At 50.9% G+C, this 20,473-nt stretch overlaps 1 protein-coding gene across 1 annotated transcript; it reads left to right on the forward strand.

Moving 5' to 3' along the window:
* Positions 1–577: 577 nt before the first annotated feature.
* On the forward strand, positions 578–20,219 carry ITGAX (integrin subunit alpha X). Its single transcript, XM_065920367.1, has 30 exons — positions 578–671; positions 1,296–1,398; positions 1,898–2,001; positions 2,291–2,361; positions 2,513–2,627; positions 4,930–5,060; positions 5,187–5,332; positions 5,555–5,705; positions 6,010–6,160; positions 6,606–6,679; positions 6,830–6,959; positions 7,084–7,226; positions 7,387–7,527; positions 7,620–7,829; positions 10,036–10,166; positions 10,274–10,431; positions 10,561–10,715; positions 11,447–11,578; positions 11,668–11,741; positions 11,942–12,083; positions 14,597–14,713; positions 14,802–14,881; positions 14,972–15,055; positions 16,397–16,475; positions 16,585–16,692; positions 17,027–17,110; positions 17,316–17,429; positions 17,580–17,681; positions 17,944–18,054; positions 18,801–20,219. Exons 1-30 carry the CDS (start codon positions 611–613, stop codon positions 18,897–18,899), a joined length of 3,501 nt encoding a protein of 1,166 aa, XP_065776439.1. The 5' UTR covers positions 578–610; the 3' UTR covers positions 18,900–20,219.
* Positions 20,220–20,473: the final 254 nt, after the last annotated feature.

Raw genomic sequence — 20,473 nt, forward strand, 5'->3', positions numbered from 1 at the left:
ACATGTTTGCCTTCTCCACGGACACCAAAGCTGGAGCCTTGTGGTTTGTGTTTTCCAAATCTGCTGAGAGATGGCTTGCACAATCAGCCTCAAGTTAGATCTGTTGAGTAAGTGATAAACAAATGATGAACAAACACCCACTCTGCCTTCCTCCTAGGATCCAGAGGCTTGACTCCTGGGCCCAGAGGTTTTCAGGTCCAAAGTGGAGGATGCTTTCCAGAGCCTCTCTTAGGGGTCTGAAGACACCCTGGCATCTACCTTTTCCCATCCCCTGGTTCACTGACATTTCAAGGTCAAGGGGAAACTTTCTTCTGTACAATAAGGGAACATGGGAGAGGTGGTGTGGGGCAAGAGATTTGCACCCACTCCAGCCTAGACTGCAGAGACAAGAGAAGTGAATCACATCATCTCTGCTTAGAAAGACTCCTGGTCACAGTGTGTGTGGGCTGCCTGCCCCTTTCTCTGCTTATTTCAGTTGTATTCTCCACCCCCCACCTCTGAGTCATGCTGACGACTTCCCTCCCTGCGTCTGGCCTCCTGAGCCTCTCTCTGCTCACTGGCTTCCTTGGCATCTTGGTCCAACTCTTCTCTTTGGGGCTCAAGTGCTCTGATGCCCACGTCTGACCTTCTTGTCATGACCGGGACCCAGGTTTTTCTCTTCCTGTTGATGGGTAGGTAAGCCAAGGGTCACGATGGGCAGGAGAGGATGGGGGTAGAGCTAGGGAGAGAGCCAAGAATGCACTTTTCTTTTTTTTTTTTTTTTTTAATAATGCACTTTTCGAACTCAGACTTTAGGGGAGGGATCTGGAGTGATAGCAGGTTGAGGATCTGGGGTTTGTGGAGGTCGAGAGGATACTGAATCAATTTTAGGGGTGTTTAAGAGAAAATGCTGGAAGAGAGGCCAGTGGCCTGGACAATGCAGAGGTGTCTCAAGTAGGCAGAACAAGTCAATCATGTAATCTGTCCGATGCATCTGTTTGGCCCCAAGTCTTCCTGAATTCTCCTTCGTGGGGAGCCCTGAGGGAGGTATGGGAAAAGAGTTCTGTTTGGGCATTGCTCTGTGGAAATGGAGAACTAAAACTTGCTAGCAGACTAGCGGAGGAACAGCTATCTCTGGATCATCTGAAGGAGGCAAACAGGGCTGAGAGAGGCCTGAGTCTGGAGGTTCAGAAGCCCAGGAGATGCTGGGGCATTATGCCTGGAGGGGATAGTGGGGGGATGTAGCCTGGGGGCCAGGAAGATGGAGAAAGTGGGAGACCCTTCCTCAAAGCTTGTGTCCTCACCTTCCTTCCCAGCCCTGGTGTCCTCTTTCTGCTTCAACTTGGACACGGAGCAGCCGACAACCTTCCGTGTGGACAGCCCTGGGTTTGGACACAGTGTGGTCCAGTATGCCAAATGGTGAGGACAGTGTGGTGTCTTTGGCTTTCATCAACTCCTTCCCTGCACAGGGTTGGTCTCTCCCCACATCCCTCCCTTTATTCACAAACTCTCCTCTGTCTACCATGGCAATTCCACCTCAGGCTATGAAGAACTGGACTGAAGAAGGGCCATCTTGCATGTCAACGACCACAGCTAACTTCATTTTTTTATTGAGTGATCACTAAGTGTCAGGCACCTTTGGACGGGCACTGACTTCATCCTCACAGCAACCATATGATGTAGGAAGCCACCACTCAGCAAATGTTTACTGGGCATCTATTACTATATGTCTCGGGAGCCAGACATACACTGAAGAATGAAAGAAACAAAAATCTGTCTCCGGTGGAATTTGAATTGTTATTAATCTCCACTTTAAAGATGAGGAAACGGAGGCTTAGAGAGGGAAAGCAAACTGGCCAAATGGCAGTCTGGCTCCAGCATCCACGATCTTAGCTGCTGTCTTCTCTTCTCCCCCCAGGCTGGTGGTTGGAGCCCCGCGGGAGGTAAAGGCTGCCAATCAAACAGGCAGCCTCTACCGGTGCGACTACACCATGCGCAGGTGTGAGGCCGTCCCCCTGCAGGGTGAGTGGCTGCCCACGGCTGACACCCAGGTTCAGGCTCCCATGCTCTGTGGGTCTGTGGGGAACACAGGAGACTCACTCCCTGGTTTCAGCTCTGTCTGCAGACCCTGAGCCTCAGACAGGCCTCCTGACCCTCCCATAGTCTCCCCTCCCATCCCACCCCTGCGCCCCCATAGCTCCATCAAGACCTGAAAGCTCCCTTCACCTGTCAGACCGCCCCATCTCCCAGAGTTGAGGTGCCCCCGCCTCCTCTGACCTGAAGGTAACCGTGCACACATCTGCGCTCTCAGTGCCCCCAGAGGCTGTGAACATGTCCCTGGGCCTGTCCATGGCGGCCAACACCAACCCCTTTCAGCTGCTGGTGAGTTGCCCTGGGTCACGGGAGCGTCCTGAGAGAACGCGTGGAGACCTGGGGCTCTGGTGCTGGGGGTCTCGTGGAGGGTGGAGGTGCTGGGACGGGAGGGTGTGATGGTAGCAGGGACAACCCTTCCCACCAAGCCCCCTGTCCCCAGGCCTGTGGCCCCACCGTGCACCACGCATGCCAGGAGAACATGCACTTGACTGGGATCTGCTTTCTGCTGGCCTCCCCATTCCAGCAGGTCCAGAGGATCCCGGCTGCCCTGCAGGGTGAGTGTTTGGGGTCACTGAGTCCTTTGAGGAAGCTACATACATCTGAAAGGGGCTTGCCGTGGGGCCAGGAACACTTTTACCAGAGTGGATAAACCAGAGGGATCCAGAAAAAAAAATTTCACTGGAGGGCACAGTGATTCCAAACATGCCTGGAGAGGTCACCACCTGCTTTTACACCTGCCTCATCACTGTCCCAGCGTAGGGTCTTTCTAGGACCTTTCTCTCTCTGAGCTTTGATGCCCTTGTCTGTTTGATGGGAATAATAGCACACCCGACACTGTGAATAACATAGATGGTCCACGGCCAGGGTTTAGCACAGCGCCTCAGTGGCAAGGCCTCAGTTTATGCTAGCTGCTACAATCTTTAGAGTGAAGGACATTTATTTTCACCCATTGTACCCTGTGGTATATAACCAATTGATTTGTGCAGCAGGCTGGGAAAAGGTGATGAGGATACAGGCAATCTGAGCAGTGTGCATGTATGTGTGTGTGTGTTTGTATGAGTATATGTGTGTGTACAGGTATGTGTATGAGAGTGATGTATATATATTTATGTATGTTTGTGTGTATTGTGCATATGTATGTGTTTGTATGTGTGTGTGTGTAATGTATGTATGTATGTATGTATTGTGTGTGTTGTGTGCATGTTTATTTGTCTGTGTGTGTGTACACATGTGATGTTTACATGTATTTGTGTGTATGTTTGTGTGTGTTTGTATGTGTGTATATATGTATATGAGTGTGATGCATGTGTATATGTACTTGGGCATGTTGTATGTATGTTTGCATGTGTGTTTGTTGTGTGTATGAGTGTGATGTATGTATATATGTATTTGTGCACGTTGTGTATGTTTGTCGGAGAAGGCAATGGCACCCCACTCTAGTACTCTTGCCTGGAAAATCCCATGGAAGGAGGAGCCTGGTAGGCTGCAGCCCATGGGGTCGCTAAGAGTCGGACACCGCTGAGTGACTTCACTTTCACTTTTCACTTTCATGCACTGGAGAAGGAAATGGCAACCCACTTCAGTATTCTTGCCTGGAGAATCCCGGGGACGGGGGAACTTGGTGGGCTGCCATCTATGGGGTCGTTCAGAGTCGGACACGACTGAAGCGACTTAGCAGCAGCAGCAGCAGTGTATGTTTGTGTGTGTTGATATGTATGTGCATGAGTGTGCATGTGTATATATATGTGTATGTTGTATGTATGTGTGTGTATGTTTGTGTGTGTGTGGTAAACGTGTTATGTGTACATGTGTGTGTGAGTACAGGTTGAGGACCTGGCTTCCCCTGTGCTGATGGGGATGGGGGATGAGGAGGTGAAACAGTAAGCTTCTCAGACCCCACCTGGGGCAGACCAAGGCCCCTTCCTGGTTTCACATTCACACCCAGGCCCTTGGGGAGACTGACATCCGGGGCCTTGCCTGGGGTGCCCCTCCCAGCACCTCCTAGGCCCCTGGGCTTCCACCAGGACACCCCTCTTTCTGCTGGGAAGCCTCAGGGGCAGATAGGGGAAGCTAGGGGCTAGACAGGTTTCTCCATCAGAGAGCCCAGTCAAGCAGGACTTCCCCTTCTTTTTTTAAAAAAATTATTGATTTAGTATTTATGTTATTTTTGTCTGTCCTGGGTCTTCATTGCTGCTCAAGAACTTTCTCTAGTTGTGGCGGGTGGGGGCGTGGCGGGGTGGGGCGGAGAGTTGTGCTACTCTTCCTAGTGTATAGGCTTCTCAGTTTCAGGGGCTTCTCTTGTTGGGGATCACGGGCTCTCAGATGCACCGGCTTCAGTAACTGCGGTGTGCAGGCTTAGTTGCCCCACAGCATGTGGAATCTTCCAGGACCAGGAATCTAACCGTGTCTCTTGTATTGGCAGGCAGATTCTTAACCACTGGTCCACCAGGGAAGTCCCCGAGCTGTCTCTTCTGAGGATGGATTTTGTTTAAATATTTAACGAAAGTAGTTTGGTGCTGACCCCGAGCCAGGGGCTGGAGCCGTGTCCTTTTATTGCTGGACAGTGGGGACGGTGGGAGAGAAGGCGGAGAAAGGCCAGGGGGCGGGGCACGAACTCTCGCGGTAGAAGGAGGAACCCCAGCTTCTCACCATATGGGCGGGACGAATTGTCACTTTTTAAACAGCCAGGTGTGAGCAGCTGAATCACAGATGTCTTTAGGGACTTTGGGAGAGCGAGGGACCCTGTTCTAGGCAGGAGTCAGGGCAGCTCCTGGGAGGGCAGCTCCTCGTCTTGTGGCCAGGAGACCCGCGCTCTGTGAGTGTGCCTCTGGGGACTGGTGCCCTCTCCTTCCCCAGAGTGCCCAAAGCAGGATCAGGACATCGTCTTTCTGATCGACGGCTCAGGCAGCATCTCCTTCAGCGATTTTAACAAAATGTTGAACTTCGTGAAGGCCGTGATGAGCCAGTTCCAGCGTCCCAGCTCCCAGGTGGGCTCCCAAGGGAGCGAAGCCCGGGGTGTAGCCCCGCCCCGCCCGCCCCGGGGGTGGCTTGGGGGAGGAGCCTGGAGGTGGGGTTGCCTCGGCCTGACCCCCAACGCTGCTTGGTTCTCCCAGTTCTCCCTGGTGCAGTTCTCCACCAAGACCACGCAACACTTCACTTTCAAAGACTTCGCTACCAGCTCAGACCCACTAAGCCTCCTGAATTCCGTCTGGCAGATGGGAGGGTGGACGTCCACGGCCTCAGCCATCCGATTTGTCACGTGAGTCCTGACTCTTCCCAGGTCCTCCCCCCAAAGCATCTGAATCTTCCTTCAGGGCCCCGTCTGTCTCGGTGAGGAAGGGAGAGGTGGGCACTGAGATTCAGTCAGTGGTGTCCTGACCAAGCCAGGGGCCTCCAGAGGATCCCCTCGTTCTCACAAAGGCATCAGGGGCCAAGCAGCGGCTCTGTTCACTGGCCTCTGAACCCTCATCTTCTCTGACAGAGATCTACTGTTCAGTACCGCATACGGGGCCCGAAAAGATGCCTCCAAAATCCTCATTGTCATCACCGATGGGAAGAAAACAGAAAACCTGGGTTACAAGGATGTCATTCCCCGAGCTGAGGCCGCTGGCATCATCCGATATGCAATTGGGGTAGGATGGGGGGAGCCCTTACTCTACCTCCTCCCCTCAAGTCCTCTTAAGGCACCTTCCCTTTCAAGGACAGAATCCCCCAGCTCTCTTAGCTTCTTCTACCTTCAGGATGAAAACTTTGTCCCAGCCTGGGGGACCCTCATCCTTTTCCTCAAACTCCTCCATGCTGTCTGAGCCTCATTTTTCTTGCCTGTTCGCTGGCTATAATTATATTAACCTTGCAGGGTTACTGGAGGAGCCCAGCATCCAGCAGGCATGTTATAGTTCGGATTATTTTCACTGAGTTGGTCTTTGCTGGGGACAGGTGGGATCGGCATTTCGACACAAAAATACCTTGCAAGAATTAATCGACATTGCCTCCACACCCTCTAAAGAGCATGTATTTCAAGTGGAGAACTTCGATGCTTTGCGAGACATTCAGAAACAACTGAAAGAGAAGATTTTTGCCATTGAGGGTAAGTCACAGATGGAACTACTCGCTTCAGAAGCCCTCACCTGTAAATCCTTTTTCTTCTAAAACCTGGACTCCTTTGTCGTGGGCCAGTTTTTGCCTTTGGGTATTTAGTCTCCAACATGAGATCCTCTTGGGCTTCCTCAGTGGCTCAGTGGTAAAGAATCCGCCTGCAATGCAGAAGCCACAGAAGACGCAGGTTTGATCCCTGGGTCAAGAAGATCCCCTGGAGGAGGGCATGGCAACCCACTCCACTATTCTTGTCTGGAGAATCCCATGCACAGAGGAGCCTGGCAGGCTATAGTCCATGGGGTCACATAGCGTCAGACGTGACTGAAGCAATCTAGCACATAGCACACACATGAGATCCTCTTAAAGCTGAGATTCTCCTTGAAGCTGGCAAAGCTTGTCTTTCCCCCATAGAACCTAGGTGTCATACCTTTCCCCAGGTACGCAGACAGTAAGCAGTAGTTCCTTCGAATTGGAGATGTCTCAGGAGGGCTTCAGTGCTGTGTTCATGCCTGTGAGTGGGGCCCCTTTCAGCCCATTGATGTAGGGTTAGGCAGAGACGGAGGAGGAAAGGCAAGAGTGGGTATCTGATGAGTGGGCGGAGTCAGCAGCAGGCATTTCTTCCGAATAGGCTGCTGCTTACCCTGGAATCCTTTCCTTCCAGGATGGGCCAGTTCTGGGGGCTGTGGGGAGCTTCAGCTGGTCTGGAGGTGCCTTCTTGTACCCCCAAAATAAGAACCCCACCTTCATCAACATGTCCCAGGAGCACGTGGACATGAGGGACTCCTACCTGGGTGAGACAAGGCTGCGGCTGTGGGCTGGGCAGGAGACGGGCTGCCTGGGAAGGACACGGGCCCGGGGGTGGGGGATGAGGGGACAGGGCTGGGAAGCCTCGGTGCTGAGCCCTGGCCCCTTCAGGTTACTCCACAGAGCTGGCCCTTTGGAAGGGGCAACAGAGCCTGATCCTGGGGGCCCCCCGCCATCAGCACACCGGGAAGGTGGTCCTCTTCACCCAGGTGTCCAGGCAATGGAAGCCGAAGGCTGAAGTCACAGGGAGCCAGGTTGAGTGTGGAGGGGGTCTCCAGGGGCAGAGGAGGAGGAGAGGAAGGGGGTGCAGTGACTATGGGGGAGGTGTTGGTGTCTGGGGAGAGGTGGGACTTGACCCAGGGTTCGTGCCCCTGGCAGAGGGCAGACAGGCTGACTCCAGACTCTGCCCTCCAGATCGGCTCCTACTTCGGGGCCTCCCTCTGCTCCGTGGACGTGAATGGAGATAGTAGCTCTGATCTGGTCCTCATCGGGGCCCCCCATTTCTACGAGCAGACCCAGGGGGGCCAGGTGTCTGTGTGCCCCTTTCCCCAGGGGGTGAGTAATGATGAGAGCCGGGCTGGGTGGGGTCTGGCTGTGGGATGGAGGGGTCGCCTGGGGTGGGACCTGACACTATTTTTGTTCTGCAGAGAGCTAAGTGGCAGTGTGATGCTGTCCTGAGAGGGGAGCCCGGCCACCCCTGGAGCCGCTTTGGGGCAGCCCTGACAGCGCTGGGGGATGTGAATGGGGACAGGCTGGCGGATGTGGCCATTGGGGCCCCAGGAGAGCAGGAGAACCAGGGTGCTGTCTACCTGTTCCACGGAACCTCAGAACTGGGCATCAGCCCCTCCCACAGCCAGGTGAGGCTTGATCACAGTCCCTGTTGCCACAAAACCTCCTCCTGGCACCTTCCTGCCTTTGACACTGCCACCTGGAAGATTCTTCTTTTCCTCATCTTGCCTCTTTTGCCTAGAACTGGGTACCTAGTAGGCATCAAGCAAAATCTGTGGAGCTTCGGAAATGGAAACATTGGTAATTCTTTAATTTGTATAGGCGGATTCTTGGTGGCTCAGATAGTAAAGAATCTTCCTGCAATGCAAGAGACCTGGATTTGATCCCTGGGTCGGGAAGATCCCTTGGAGAAGGGAAAGGCAACCCACTCCAGTACTCTTGCCTGGAGAATTCCACAGACAGAGGAGCCTGGTGGACTACAGTCCACTGGGTCACAAAGAGTTGGACATGACTGAGTGACTAACATTACTTTGTATGGTGACTTGATACTTTCTCCACCCAAGTCTTTTCATCCCCTGGCAGTTTTACCCCGTACATTGGCCAGGCATTAGCAAAGACATTTTAAAGATGAAATCTGGGGCTTGGAGAAGAGAAGTGCCTTGACCTGTCCAAGGTTTATAGTGGATCAAGAGTCGTGGTGAAGGAGGTTCCAACCTCTTGTCTCTGACCGGATGCTCCACCTTTATCTGGCTCTCTCTGCCAATCGGTTTAGTTCTGGGAGCCTCAGTCTGCCTGTCCACCTACCCCTTCATCTCCCTGGATGTCATGACTTTATTGTCTCCTGCCATCAGTAATCCTGCCAGATACCCATAGGCAGGAGCCCTTCACTGGGTGGGGTAGGCTGAGAAGGGAGGGAAAAAGTTAAGGAAGTCTCAATTAAAAAAATAAGCAAAAGATCTGAAAAGATTTTTCTTCAAAGGCGATATACAAAGGACCAATTCGCATGTAAGATGTTGAGCATCATTAGTTATCAGTCATCAGGAAGTCAAAACCACAATGAGACATTACTTCTCACCAGGATGGCTGGAATCAGAAAGACAGATGATAACAAGTGTTGATGAGGATGTGAAAGTTTGTGGCATACTCAACCACTATAAGTGGGAATGTAGAATGATGCAGCTACTTTGGAAAACAGCTCTTCAAAAGGTTAAACTAGAGTTACTGGGTGACCTGGAAGTTCCACCCAAGAGAATTAGAAATATGTCCATACACAGAAAAGTTACACATGATTGTTTATATTAGTGTTATATGTAACAACCAAAAGGGGGAAATAATCAAAATGCCCATCCACTGATGAACAAATAAAGAAAATGTGGTATACCCACACAGTGGCATATTATTCAGCCATGAAAAGAATGAAAACCTGCCATGTGCTATAATATGGGTGAACCCTGAAAACATACTGCTTAGTGAAAGAAGCTAGATCCATCCAAGTACCACATAGTGTGTGATTCCGTTTACATGGTATGTCCAGAATAGGTAAATCCACAAAGTCAGAAAGTGGATTATTGATTGTCAGGGGCAAGGGGTAGAGGAGAATGAGGGACGTGGGGGTGACTGCTAAGGGACCCTTCTAGCCCTGATACTCATCATGGTAAGTTACTGAGTAGTGACCGTATGCCAGGTATTGTTCTAAGAACTCCATGGATTACCTCATTTAGTGCTCTGAGGTGTTATCATCCCAGATGAGGAATGAGGAAATTGAGGTAGAGAAAGACTGACTCCTGGCTTAAGATCTCATGGTTCATAAGTGAAGGAGCCAGAATAGGAACCTGAGATGAACTAGCCAAGTGAATGAATTAAAGTCAGGTCACCAAGCCAGTCTTTCTAGCTCCACTTCTTCATTTATATCCTAGAAATCTTTTGTCTCTAGTCACTATTTCTCTACTCCCACTTCCTCTTTTTAGGTACTTCTTGGAGTTGCCTTTTTTTTTTACAGCTCACCCCTTCATTCTGTCTCCCTCATCCCCTCTTCCCTGTTCCTCTTGTTGCGTCTGTTCAACTTATTTTTCTCACCCTCAACCTGACTTGGGTTTCCCTGGTGGCTCAGTGGTGAAGAACTCAGCTGCTAATTCAGGAGAGGCGGGCTGGATCCCTGGATCAGGAAGATCCCCTGGAGAAGGAAATGGCAACCCATTCCACTCTTCTTGCCTGGGAAATTCCATGGACAGAGGAGCCCGGTGGGCTGTAGCCCATGGGGTCGCAAAAGAGTCAGACACGACTGAGTGACTAAACAATAACAACAACCTGATTTGCCGCTCCCTCTCCGGCCAGCGGATCACAGGCGCCCAGCTCTCCCCCAGCCTCCAGTATTTCGGGCAGTCGCTAAGCGGGGGCCAGGACCTCACCCAGGATGGACTGGCAGACTTGGCCGTGGGGGCCCAGGGGCACGCGTTGCTGCTCAGGTGAGAACACGTACCCCTTGGGTAGTCCCAGGCCTGCGAGGACACCAGCCTCCCTGGTTGTCCTCCCGAACCAGGGGCTTGTCCTCAGCTCAGTGTTCTGCCCACAGGACCAGACCTGTGCTCAGGATGGGGGTGAACATTCACATCACACCCGCAGAGATCACCAGGTCTGTGTATGAGTGTCAGCAGCTGGGGACCTTTCCCCATGATCTGGGCGAGGCCACTGTCTGCCTCCATGTTTCCCAAAGTCCCAAGAACCAGCTGGGTGAGTCGTTTGCCCCCTGACCCAGGATGCCTTGACCCTGGGGAGGCCCAGGGCTCCTGTCTCCTCCCTTGCCCACCTGGGGAGTTCCTCCTGCTCTCAACCTTTTCCATCCCCCACTTTCCCCTACAGTTAACCTCCAAAGCACTGTGACCTTTGACCTAACCCTTGACCCTGGCCGCCTGAGTCCTCGTGCCATCTTCCAAGAGACGGAGTCTCGGAATCTGACCCGTGTTCGAGAGCTGGGGCTGAAGCAGCACTGCGAGGCTGTGAGGTTGCTCCTTCCGGTGAGGGGGGTGGCCTCAGGGTCCTGGGGAGGGAGGCGACTCTGAGGCTGGTAGCGGGTGGTGGCTGGGCAGGGACTCAGGGATGTGTTCTGGTCCTCACCTTGGCTCCGTCCCCAAACGCCAGGTGGAAAGCAGGAGGGGCTTAACACAGGTTAGCTGAATGACTGAGGGAGTAAAGGATTAATGAGGTTGGCTGCATCAGCCAGAGGCTACTCGGCTGGATTTCAGGTAGAAGCCTATGGCTGCTTCGGAGAGCCATGGGGCACTGGGCTGGGATTCTTTTATCCAGCCACTCCTCTGAGATAGGTCCTGTCCTCGACACCAGGGAGCCAGCAGTGGACAAAATGATCGTGACCAGGGGGAGCTATGGGGAAAGATCAGAAGCAAATCAAATTCCTAGATAATAGATGTCAATAATATTTGTAGATAATAGATAATAGTGATGAAAGAGAGATAAAGCTGGAGAGAGAACAGAGCGGGTTCCAGTAGGCTATGGGGAACAGTCTGGGAAGACCCTGAGTAGAGTGAGGGAGCCCGAGGGAGGCTGGGGGAAGGATGCTCAAGATGAAGGACAACCACAGCAGCGATTCCACATACAGATCCCAGCAATGAGCATTTACGAGGGGCTGTGGGTTGGTACCATTGTTACTCCATTTTACGAATGAGGAGATGGGACCCAGCTGGTGGCTGCAAGGGTGCATTTCTTGCTTCCTCCTGTATCCATCCCCCAGGCCTGTGTGGAGGACTCGGTGACCCCCATCGTCTTGCGTCTCAACTTCTCCCTGGTGGGCAAGCCCATATCTAGCCTAAGAAACCTCCAGCCTATGCTGGCAGTGGATGCCCAGAGATACTTCACGACCTCTGTGAGTCCTGGGGTTGGCCTTTTCCAGAGGGGTTGGAGGGGGTGGACTGTAGATCTTGAGGGAAAACCCTGCTTTGCCTTCCCTCTCAGCTCCCCTTTGAGAAGAATTGTGGTGCGGATCATGTCTGCCAGGATGACCTCAGCATCTCCTTTGGGGTCTCAGAGTGAGCGTCCAGCCCTTTAGATCTACCCTGGTTCCCTGGGCCCCCTCCTGGAACCCAGGGCTCCTACGTCTCTACCCAGGGCTCTGGACCCAGACACACTGTCCCTGTCTCTCCCCCCACTTCCCCACTCTGCATTTCATCCTGACCCCATTTTCAGCCTCGGTCATAGAATCATCTTCTCTCCTTTGCCCCAATGCTAGCTTGAAGACCCTAATCGTGGGGAGTAACCTGGAGCTGAACTTGAAAGTGAGAGTGTGGAATGATGGCGAGGACTCCTATGGAACCACAGTCACCTTCTTCTACCCTCCAGGGCTGTCTTACCAACGTGTGACTGGGGGCCAGGTACTGTCCCCTCTGGGGAAGGAAAGGCTGATGGCAGGGGCCAGCAGAGACTCCTGTGTTGGGTTCAATGCTCAGGCAGGTCTTCCACTCTTTAGCATTCTTGAAAGCCAAGAGGCTGGACTGATCATGGTTAGATGGATGTTGTTGTGTTTGCTGCAGTGTGCCTCAACTCATTTTGTGTTCAGCTCTGAGCTTGGCATTTTGAAAATGATAGTCAGGAATGAGTTCCCAGAAGGATGCTAGTGTGAGAAGTGCAGGGACACTGCCTTCTATTTCTTTGTATTCCACATTGTATCACTGTTTCTCTTTTGAAGGAGAACATATCTCAGCCTTCAAATATTTTAAAACACTGTTTCAGGGAATTCCCTGGTGAATCTAGGGTGAAAACCCTAAAAAGCAGGGTTTTCACTGCAATGGTCCAAGTTGGACCATTTCCCAATCCCTGGTTGGGAAATGGAACTAAGATCTCAAAAGCCTTCTGACTCAGAAAATAAAATAGAAAAGAAAAAATTAAATAAAATACTGTCCTGTGGAAGAATGAGTTGGATTTATTGGTTACTCTAGATCAAAGGTTGGCATGCTTTATCCATAAAGGGGTAGAGAGTAGATATTTCAGTTTTGTGGACCACACATTGTCTCCATATTTGCTGATGTAAAGTGAAAGCAGTCATTGACAATATGTGTATGAATGAGCATGGCTGTGTTTCGATGAAACTTTATTTATACAAATTGGTGCTGGGCTGCTATATGGCAATCCGTGTTCTAGAAGACAGAACCAGGACCACAGGGAGTCAAAGAGAGATTTTTAACAAACATTTTATTATGAAAAATTGTGTTAAACATTTACAAAAGAAGAGTGGTTCAACAAACCTCCTCTAATTATCGCCTAGATTCAACAGTAATCAGCATTTTGCTACATGGTTTCATCTGCTGTTACCCTCTCTTGGTTTAAATATTTTAAAACTAATCCCAAGCACCCTGTCATCATATATCTTCCTGTTTCACTGCTCCGGATAGTAGAACTGTCTTACATGACCCCATAGCCATGATCACACCCAATGAAATAAATGATTTCTTGGTATTTAGACCATAATCAATTTCCTTAATTGTCTCAAATATATCCTTTTAAGTGGTTTATTTGAACCAGCATTTAAACTAGGTCCACATTTTATGTTTGGTTGTTCTCCCATATGTCTCTTAAGCCAGTCTTCCCAAAGGAAGCTTATTTTGATCAATGAAGATCAAATACATGATGAATGTATTTCTAGGAATGTTTGTCTATGAGTTTGTCTAGGAATGACAAGCTCCAGCTTTCTTGTGAGGGTGAACACCCTATCACTGGAGGTACTTCTAGACACACCAACTAGATGCCATGTGTGGACCTTTTATGGATACGGCTTTTATTTACTTTTTGAAAAGATTTATTTATTTGGCTACACTGGGTCTTATTTTTGGCATGTGGGAACTCTTAGTTGACGCATGGGAAGTCTCAGTAGTGGCATATGGGATCTACTTCCTTGACCAGGGATTGAATCCAGGCCCTCTGTGTTGGGAATGTAGAGTCACAATCACTGGACCATCAGGGAAGTACCAGATATTGCTTCTAAAAATCAGCCATAACATTCACATTTTTGGATACAATTTAGAACGACTTAACATGACTTGGATATCAGCTGATCTTAAGGAATTATTGTTAATTTTGTTAAGTCTTGTGCTTATGTTAAAAAATACCCTTATCTGTTGTTTGTATACACTGAAGTCTTCCCAGATCGAAAGTATGTGATATTAGGAATGTGCTTTAAATAATTCAGGGGAGAAAAAGCGGAAAACAGGTGAACAAAACTAGAGTAGAAAAATGTTGGTAATTTAATCTGAGTGATGGGGCTATGGGATGGGTTTACCTTGTCTTTCCACTTTTGAGTAGATTTGAAATTTTCATAATACAAATCTTTCAAAAAGAACTGTGAATTTAAAAAAGGAGAAATGCTATTACTAATAAATCTGGGATTTCTACCTTAAGAGGAAGTTTGACCAGATAGTGTTTAAGGATTTAAAAAAATTTTTAAGTCACACCAATTTCTTTATTTATTTTTGACTGTGCTGAGTCTTTGTTGCTGTGGGAGGGCTTTTCTCTTGTTGTGGTGATCGGGGGCTGCTCTCTAGTTGAGGTGCTTGGGCTTCTCATTGCAGTGGCGTCTCTTGTTGTGGAGCATGGGATCTAGGGCCCCAGGGCCTCAGTAGTTGTGGCTCCTGGGCTCAGGAGCACAGACTCAGTATTACATGGACTTAGTTACCCCGAGGCATATGGAATCTTCCAGGACCAGGGATCAAACCCGTGTCCCCTGCATTGCAAGGCAGATTCTCAACCACTGGACCACCAGGGAAGCCCCAAAATTTAAAACAAAACAAAACCTAACCTTAAGGTAAATTGCAGGTAACTGTCACTTCTGTATAGAGTTTTGTTGGGACACTAACAAGTTCTCACCTGCCTGGGTTCATCCGTCCTTCCCCAGAACCATCTGCAGTTGCGTTCCCTGCGTCTGACCTGTGACAGCGCCCCCGCTGGGACCCAGGGCACCCGAAGCACCCGCTGCAGCATCAACCACTTCATCTTCCGGGAGGGCGCCCAGGTCCGCCTCGCTTCTGCCCGCACCTCCTCCCCGGCCCCCACGCGGTCGCCTCCTCGGTGACCTCCTCCCATTTCTGCCTCCTCCCCAGATCACCTTCACGGTCACCTTTCACGTCGCCCCCACGGCCGCCCTGGGAGACAAGCTGCTTCTTGCCGCCAATGTGAGCAGGTGAGCTGGGCCAGGCGCAGGGCAGCGCCCCCTCCCCCTCAGTCTCCTCCCCTGGGGAACTTGCCAGCTGGGATCCTCCTGTTTTTCCAGTGAGAATAACAGCCCCAAGACAAGCAAGACCGCCTTCCAGCTGGAGCTGCCCGTGAAGTATGCCGTCTACACCGTGATCAGCAGGTGCCACACCACGACCTCCAAGGGGTCCTTGCCCATCACGCTGTGGGGCGGGAGGAATTCTCTCTTTCTATAGGAGCTGAACCTCTGCCAAGTTTAAGTTTGTTTGTTTGGGGTTTTTTTTGTTTTGTTTTGTTTTGACCATGCTGGATCTTCATTGCGGTGCTCAGGCTTTCTGTAGTTGCAGCTCACAGGCTTAGTGTCCCCATGACATGTGGGATCTTAGTTCCCTGGTCCCCTGCATTGGAAGGTGGATTCTTATCCACCAGACCACCAGGGAAGCCTCTCAAATTTAAGTTTTATTGCTACCCTTTCAATCAGTAGATGACACTGCTAGCAGCACTTACTGATCAACTGAGTGCTTTTTGTGGCTATTGATAATAATAATTATGATATTATTATCATTAGAGGCCACATTTAATAGAGGCCCCAGGACAAGCTGGGGTGTTTTGGAGGGGCCCTTCTTAGAGAAAGATGACACTTCAGAGTAGGAGTGGGGGTTCGAATTTCTGTGGTGCAGGTGAAGGGCAGGTATGCAAGGAGTGGAGTGGGGCAGAGGAGGGGGCAGGGAAGTGAGAACAGCCCCCCTGGTGACGGGCCAGGCTGGGGACCGAGGGCAGCCTCGAGGTGTGGTTACACTGATACCCAGCGGAGAGTCCATGTTGGGCCTCCCCCCGCCTCCGAACCCCAGGCCCAGAAAAGCAAAGGAGGGAATTCTCTGGTGGTCCTGTGGCTAAGACTCTGAGGTTTCATTGCCAAGGCTGCGGGTTTGATCCCTGGTCAAGGACCTAAGAGCTCACAAGCAGAAAGGAAGAAAGAGAGAGGGAGAGGGAGGGAGGAAGAAAGGAAGGAAGGAAGAAAGAAAGAAAAACTGAGGAAACAGGAGAGAAGGGCCCCAGGGCAGACCCCAGGGAGCCAGAAGGGGCGGGTCCAGTAGACGTTGGTCAGCAGTGTCAGCCTGAGTCTCCCTACACCTTCCTCGTGTTCCACCTGCCCATCTGGCCTCCTCCAGTCCACAAAGGCCCGGAAGGGGGACCCGGGCACGAGAGGGCAGGCTCTGGCCCCCTCCGCCCGGGTCAGACAGAGCTCTCAGCAGCCCCTGTGACTCAAGCTCCTTGCCTGGCTGCCCCGGCGGTCTCCTCTCTGGACAGTCTCTACAGGAAGCCTGCACCCAGCCTGCAGCCCAGCACGGCTCCCTGAACCCTCCCGTTACCCCAAGTCAGCCACTCACTCCTGACCAGCCCAGGGGCCCTCTGATCACCCGTCCTGTCACGCTCTCACCCTGAGTCTCCTCAGGAGGCCCTAACGGGACGTCTCCTCTGCCCCTGCCTCCTCTCCCCGCAGCCACGAACAATCCACCAAGTACCTCAACTTCTCGGCCTCACAGGAGGAGGGCAGCAGGGCGGCCCAGCACAGATACCAGGCACGTGTGGTGACTTGGGAACGTGGCCCAGGGCGGGGGGCCCAGGAGCCAGAGATCCGGGAGGGCGGGGGGCTGCGCGTGACCTTGGCCCTCACGGTCCTCCGGGCAGGTGAACAACCTGGGGCAGAGGGACCTGCCTGTCACCATCCACATCTCAGTGCCTGTGGAGCTGAACCAGATGGCCGTGTGGAAGGACATAGTGGTCCTCAACCCCCAGGTACTCACAGGACTCTATGGGTCTGCCATTAATGCCTTCTCCCTGGACTCCCTGTGGTTTTTTGGTTGTTCTTTAGTGACTCAGTGGTGTCCAACTCTTTTGCGACCCCATAGACTGTAGCCCACCAGGCTCCCCTGTCCATGGGATTTTCCAGGCAAGAATACTGGAGTGGGTGGCCATTTCCTCCTCCAGGAAATCTTTCCCGACCCAGAGATCGAACCTGCATGTTCCTCATTGGTGGGCGGATCCTTTACCACTGAGCCACCAGGCAAGCCCTGCCTGGCCGCCTCGGTCTTTGTGAGCCGCATGCTTTCTCCTTGTGCCTTTTTCCTAGAACCCCTCCATTCAGTGCTCTTCAGAGAGAACAGTGCCTACAGAGTCTGACTTCCTGACCCACTTGATGAAGAAGCCTGTCCTGGTGAGAGGGCCCTGGGTGGTCCCCCACTGGAAGCCACACTTCAGAGGGATTTGATTCAGGAATGTGTATTATATCAGATGGATGTCTGCTGAAGAGCCTGCTTGAGCTCCCGATGTGGCAGCTCCTCTCAAATCAGACAGTCGAACGCTGCCCTCTACGTTCAAAGCCATCTTTCCCTGGCCTGACGCCACTTCTGTGTCTCCAGGACTGCTCCATCGCTGACTGCCTGAGGTTCCGCTGTGACATCCCCTCCTTCGGCATCCAGGAGGAACTTGACTTCATCCTGAAGGGCAACCTCAACTTCCGCTGGGTCAGCCAGGTGTGTAGTTCTAAGAGCAGAGTCCCTTTCCAGACTCAGGTGGAGTCTGATGTGTCTGTGCCTACCTCAAGCCAGGGCGTTTCTCTACCCCTGAGCCCTCCTCCCCGTCCAACCAGAGCTAGTTCCCAGCTCTCCCCTTCTCTTTTGCAGACACAGCAGAAGAAGGTGCTGGTTGTGAGCGTGGCTGAAATCACCTTCAACAGACTCATGTATTCTCAGCTTCCAGGACAGGAGACATTTTTGAGAGCTCAGGTAGTGATCATGTGGCAGGCAGTGACTGGGCTGGTCAGACAGTTCCTGATGCTAAATCCATGATGCTGAGTGGGGGGGGCTTGCAAGCAGGATGGATGGAGAGTCCCAGGCAGGACAATTGTTCCTAAGCCCATGACTCCTTCTGTATCCCACCCCTTGGAACAGAGCCTGATGAAGGAGGGGAGGGAGTTCAAGGGGACCTGGGAGGAATCTGGGACAGCAGGAGTCCTGAGCCTTTCTGATGGGGTCATCTCCACTCCAGACGGAGCTGGTGCTGGAGAAGTATGAGGTCTACAACCCCATCCCCCTCATAGTGGGTAGCTCTGTGGGAGGACTGCTGCTCCTGGCCCTCATCACAGCCTTACTGTACAAGGTGAGTGTTTTTATCCCACTCCAGACACCACCAGCATTTGATCCCACTCTTTCAATGGTGTAAGAAAGAGCTCACCGTCAAGTCAAGCCCACCTTCTTCCTAAAGAGATCCCTTCCCACCTGTGACATCTGTTGTTGTTTAGTCTCGTAAGTTGTGTTTGACTCTTTTGCGACCGCATGTACTGCAGCCCACCAGGTTCCTCTGTCCACGGGATTTTCCAGAATACTGGAGTGGGTTGCCATTTCTTTATCCCAGGGGATCTTCCCAACCCAGGGATCGAACCCATGTCTCCTGCATTGCTGGTAGATTCTTTCCTGCTGAGCCATCAGGGAAGCCACCTGTGACATCACCTGCCCCCAGTGGACTCCATGTCTTTCTGTCTGATTCTCAAGCCCCCTCTAATCTGTCTCCATTTCTTTTCCACTCTTCTTCACCTCCTTACATGTTTCCCTGGAAGACAAATTAGAGTGTGAAAGCCCTGGATTTGATGTTGATGCCACCACTGATTCTTTCCTTGACTGTTGGCATGTGGTTGGTCCATGATGGATCTTGCTTTCTCATTCTGAAAGTGGTTCTACCCAACTCACAGAACTGTGGCAGAGTCTAAATAACACTGTTTATTTAAAGTTCCTAGTATAGTGCTGGAACATAGGGTTCCAGAAATGGTGATCACTGATCCTCTCCATCATCTCTTTTCTTCTCGTCCACTGGACTTCCTGATTTTTTTTCTCCTTCCTCCATAACAGGTTGGTTTCTTCAAACGTCAGTACAAGGAAATGATGGAAGAAGCAAACAATCAGACTGTCCCAGAAAATGAGACAGGAGACCCCCAAGTTGCCCAATAAGATACTACATCCTATTGTTCTATTGTCTCATCTGAAAGGCTCCCTGGCCTTCTCACTTTTGCCCCATAAGAACTGCCTCCTGTTCTCCTTTGAACCTGCTCTCCCCTGAGAGATTCCCTAGCCTTGTTACTCTCACCCCCGTCAGGCCTGATGGGGAAGAAGCATTCCAAGCGAGGGGAGCTGGGATCAGCTGCTTTCTGTCTTTGGGAGGAGGCAATGTGTTTGCACAAATCACCTTGCCTGGGAGGAGGCATTGGTTTTGTCAAGGCTCCAACTGGAAATCCCAGGACAGGATCCCTGCTGTGCCCCCGAGGACCTGACTTGGTATTTCTACCTAGAAATCCATGGACAAGAGCCTCAGGCTCCAGTCTCTGTTCCTCCACTAACCACCGATGATCTTCCTAAAATACAGTACTAAACCTGGCACACATCCTCATCCATCCTCAGTGGTTCCCCCTTACTCGCAGTATAACTTCTGAGCCCCCCAGCTTGTGAAGCAGTACACAGATGCTTCTTACAAACCCTGGGATGTATTGAAGATGACATTGTTTGCATATGGTTGGTGACTGGAGAGCACTTTGAGGTCCTCTCTCGGGCACCTGCTGCCCCCAAATAAGGTCATTCTTATTATAATACCACCTATCTCAGTGTAACGGTCAATATGGTGCCTGGTGCTGAGCTGGGACTCAACACACAGCAGGCCATTCACTGTCTGGACAGATCCTACTGCTGCCTCCAATAAGGTGCTCGGGCCACATGGATGTTTCAATTAGAAAAACAGAAGGGGAGCCAGTTGACCATGTGAATTGAGGGGAAGCAATTCCTTCAACTCCACCCTAAATTATCACCCCATCCACCATAGGGTCCCAAACCCTTTTGAATTTGGAAGTTTGGGGATCTCCAGAAGGACCCATTATGATGAAATTCATTAAGCTGGGCCCCAATTTAGACCTTATAAGAATTGGGGTTTAGAGTGTTTTTTTTTCAAAATGTGCTCCACAAACCTCCAAAGGTTTTCTAAATGCTGTTTTAGAGGTGGGAAAAAAGACAAGAAACAAGTTTAAACCCATGCATCTCACATATTTGATCCCAGTGACTTTCACAGAAATCCTGCCATATCCTTATAATTGTGCTCCTAAAGCTTGTCTCTGGGCTCCATGGATGGTAGTTTAACATTCAGGCAATGGTGCTATTTTCATATAATTTTTCTGTGTGTGTTATTGTGTCCCTTCATTATATGTGCAATTTTCATGGTTTCTATTGTGTTGTATTATATCCCCAAATCACAAAAATGGATCAATGGCTCAAAAAATATTCATCGAGGGATAAATATTATGATTAAAAAATAAAAGAGAATTGCTGCAACTAGAAAATGTCATCAAAATCAGTACTGAGCAAGATTGTACTTCACATTACTATAGACATGTATGAATGCTGGGTTGAGTGATTGTGAGCTGAGAGATTAAAATGTGTCTAGGAAATATACCATCTGAAAATTGGATTTTATTGGATCAGGTATCTATTTGTTCCTAGGTTTTTGTCCACTAAGAAACTTTGTCCAGTCATACCATAAT

The sequence above is a fragment of the Muntiacus reevesi genome, chromosome 2 (assembly GCF_963930625.1).
Source record: "Muntiacus reevesi chromosome 2, mMunRee1.1, whole genome shotgun sequence".
Classification (NCBI taxonomy): Eukaryota; Metazoa; Chordata; class Mammalia; order Artiodactyla; family Cervidae; genus Muntiacus; species Muntiacus reevesi.

What these genes read in the sequence shown, in the direction of transcription:
- ITGAX (XM_065920367.1), top strand. Translation starts at nt 611, where the DNA reads ATGCCCACGTCTGACCTTCTTGTCATGACCGGGACCCAGGTTTTTCTC. An exon ending in TGTGCCCCTTTCCCCAGGGG is followed by an intron (nt 7,528 to 7,619) that starts GTGAGTAATGAT and finishes TTTGTTCTGCAG; the next exon opens with AGAGCTAAGTGGCAGTGTGA. An exon ending in GGGCACGCGTTGCTGCTCAG is followed by an intron (nt 10,167 to 10,273) that starts GTGAGAACACGT and finishes TTCTGCCCACAG; the next exon opens with GACCAGACCTGTGCTCAGGA.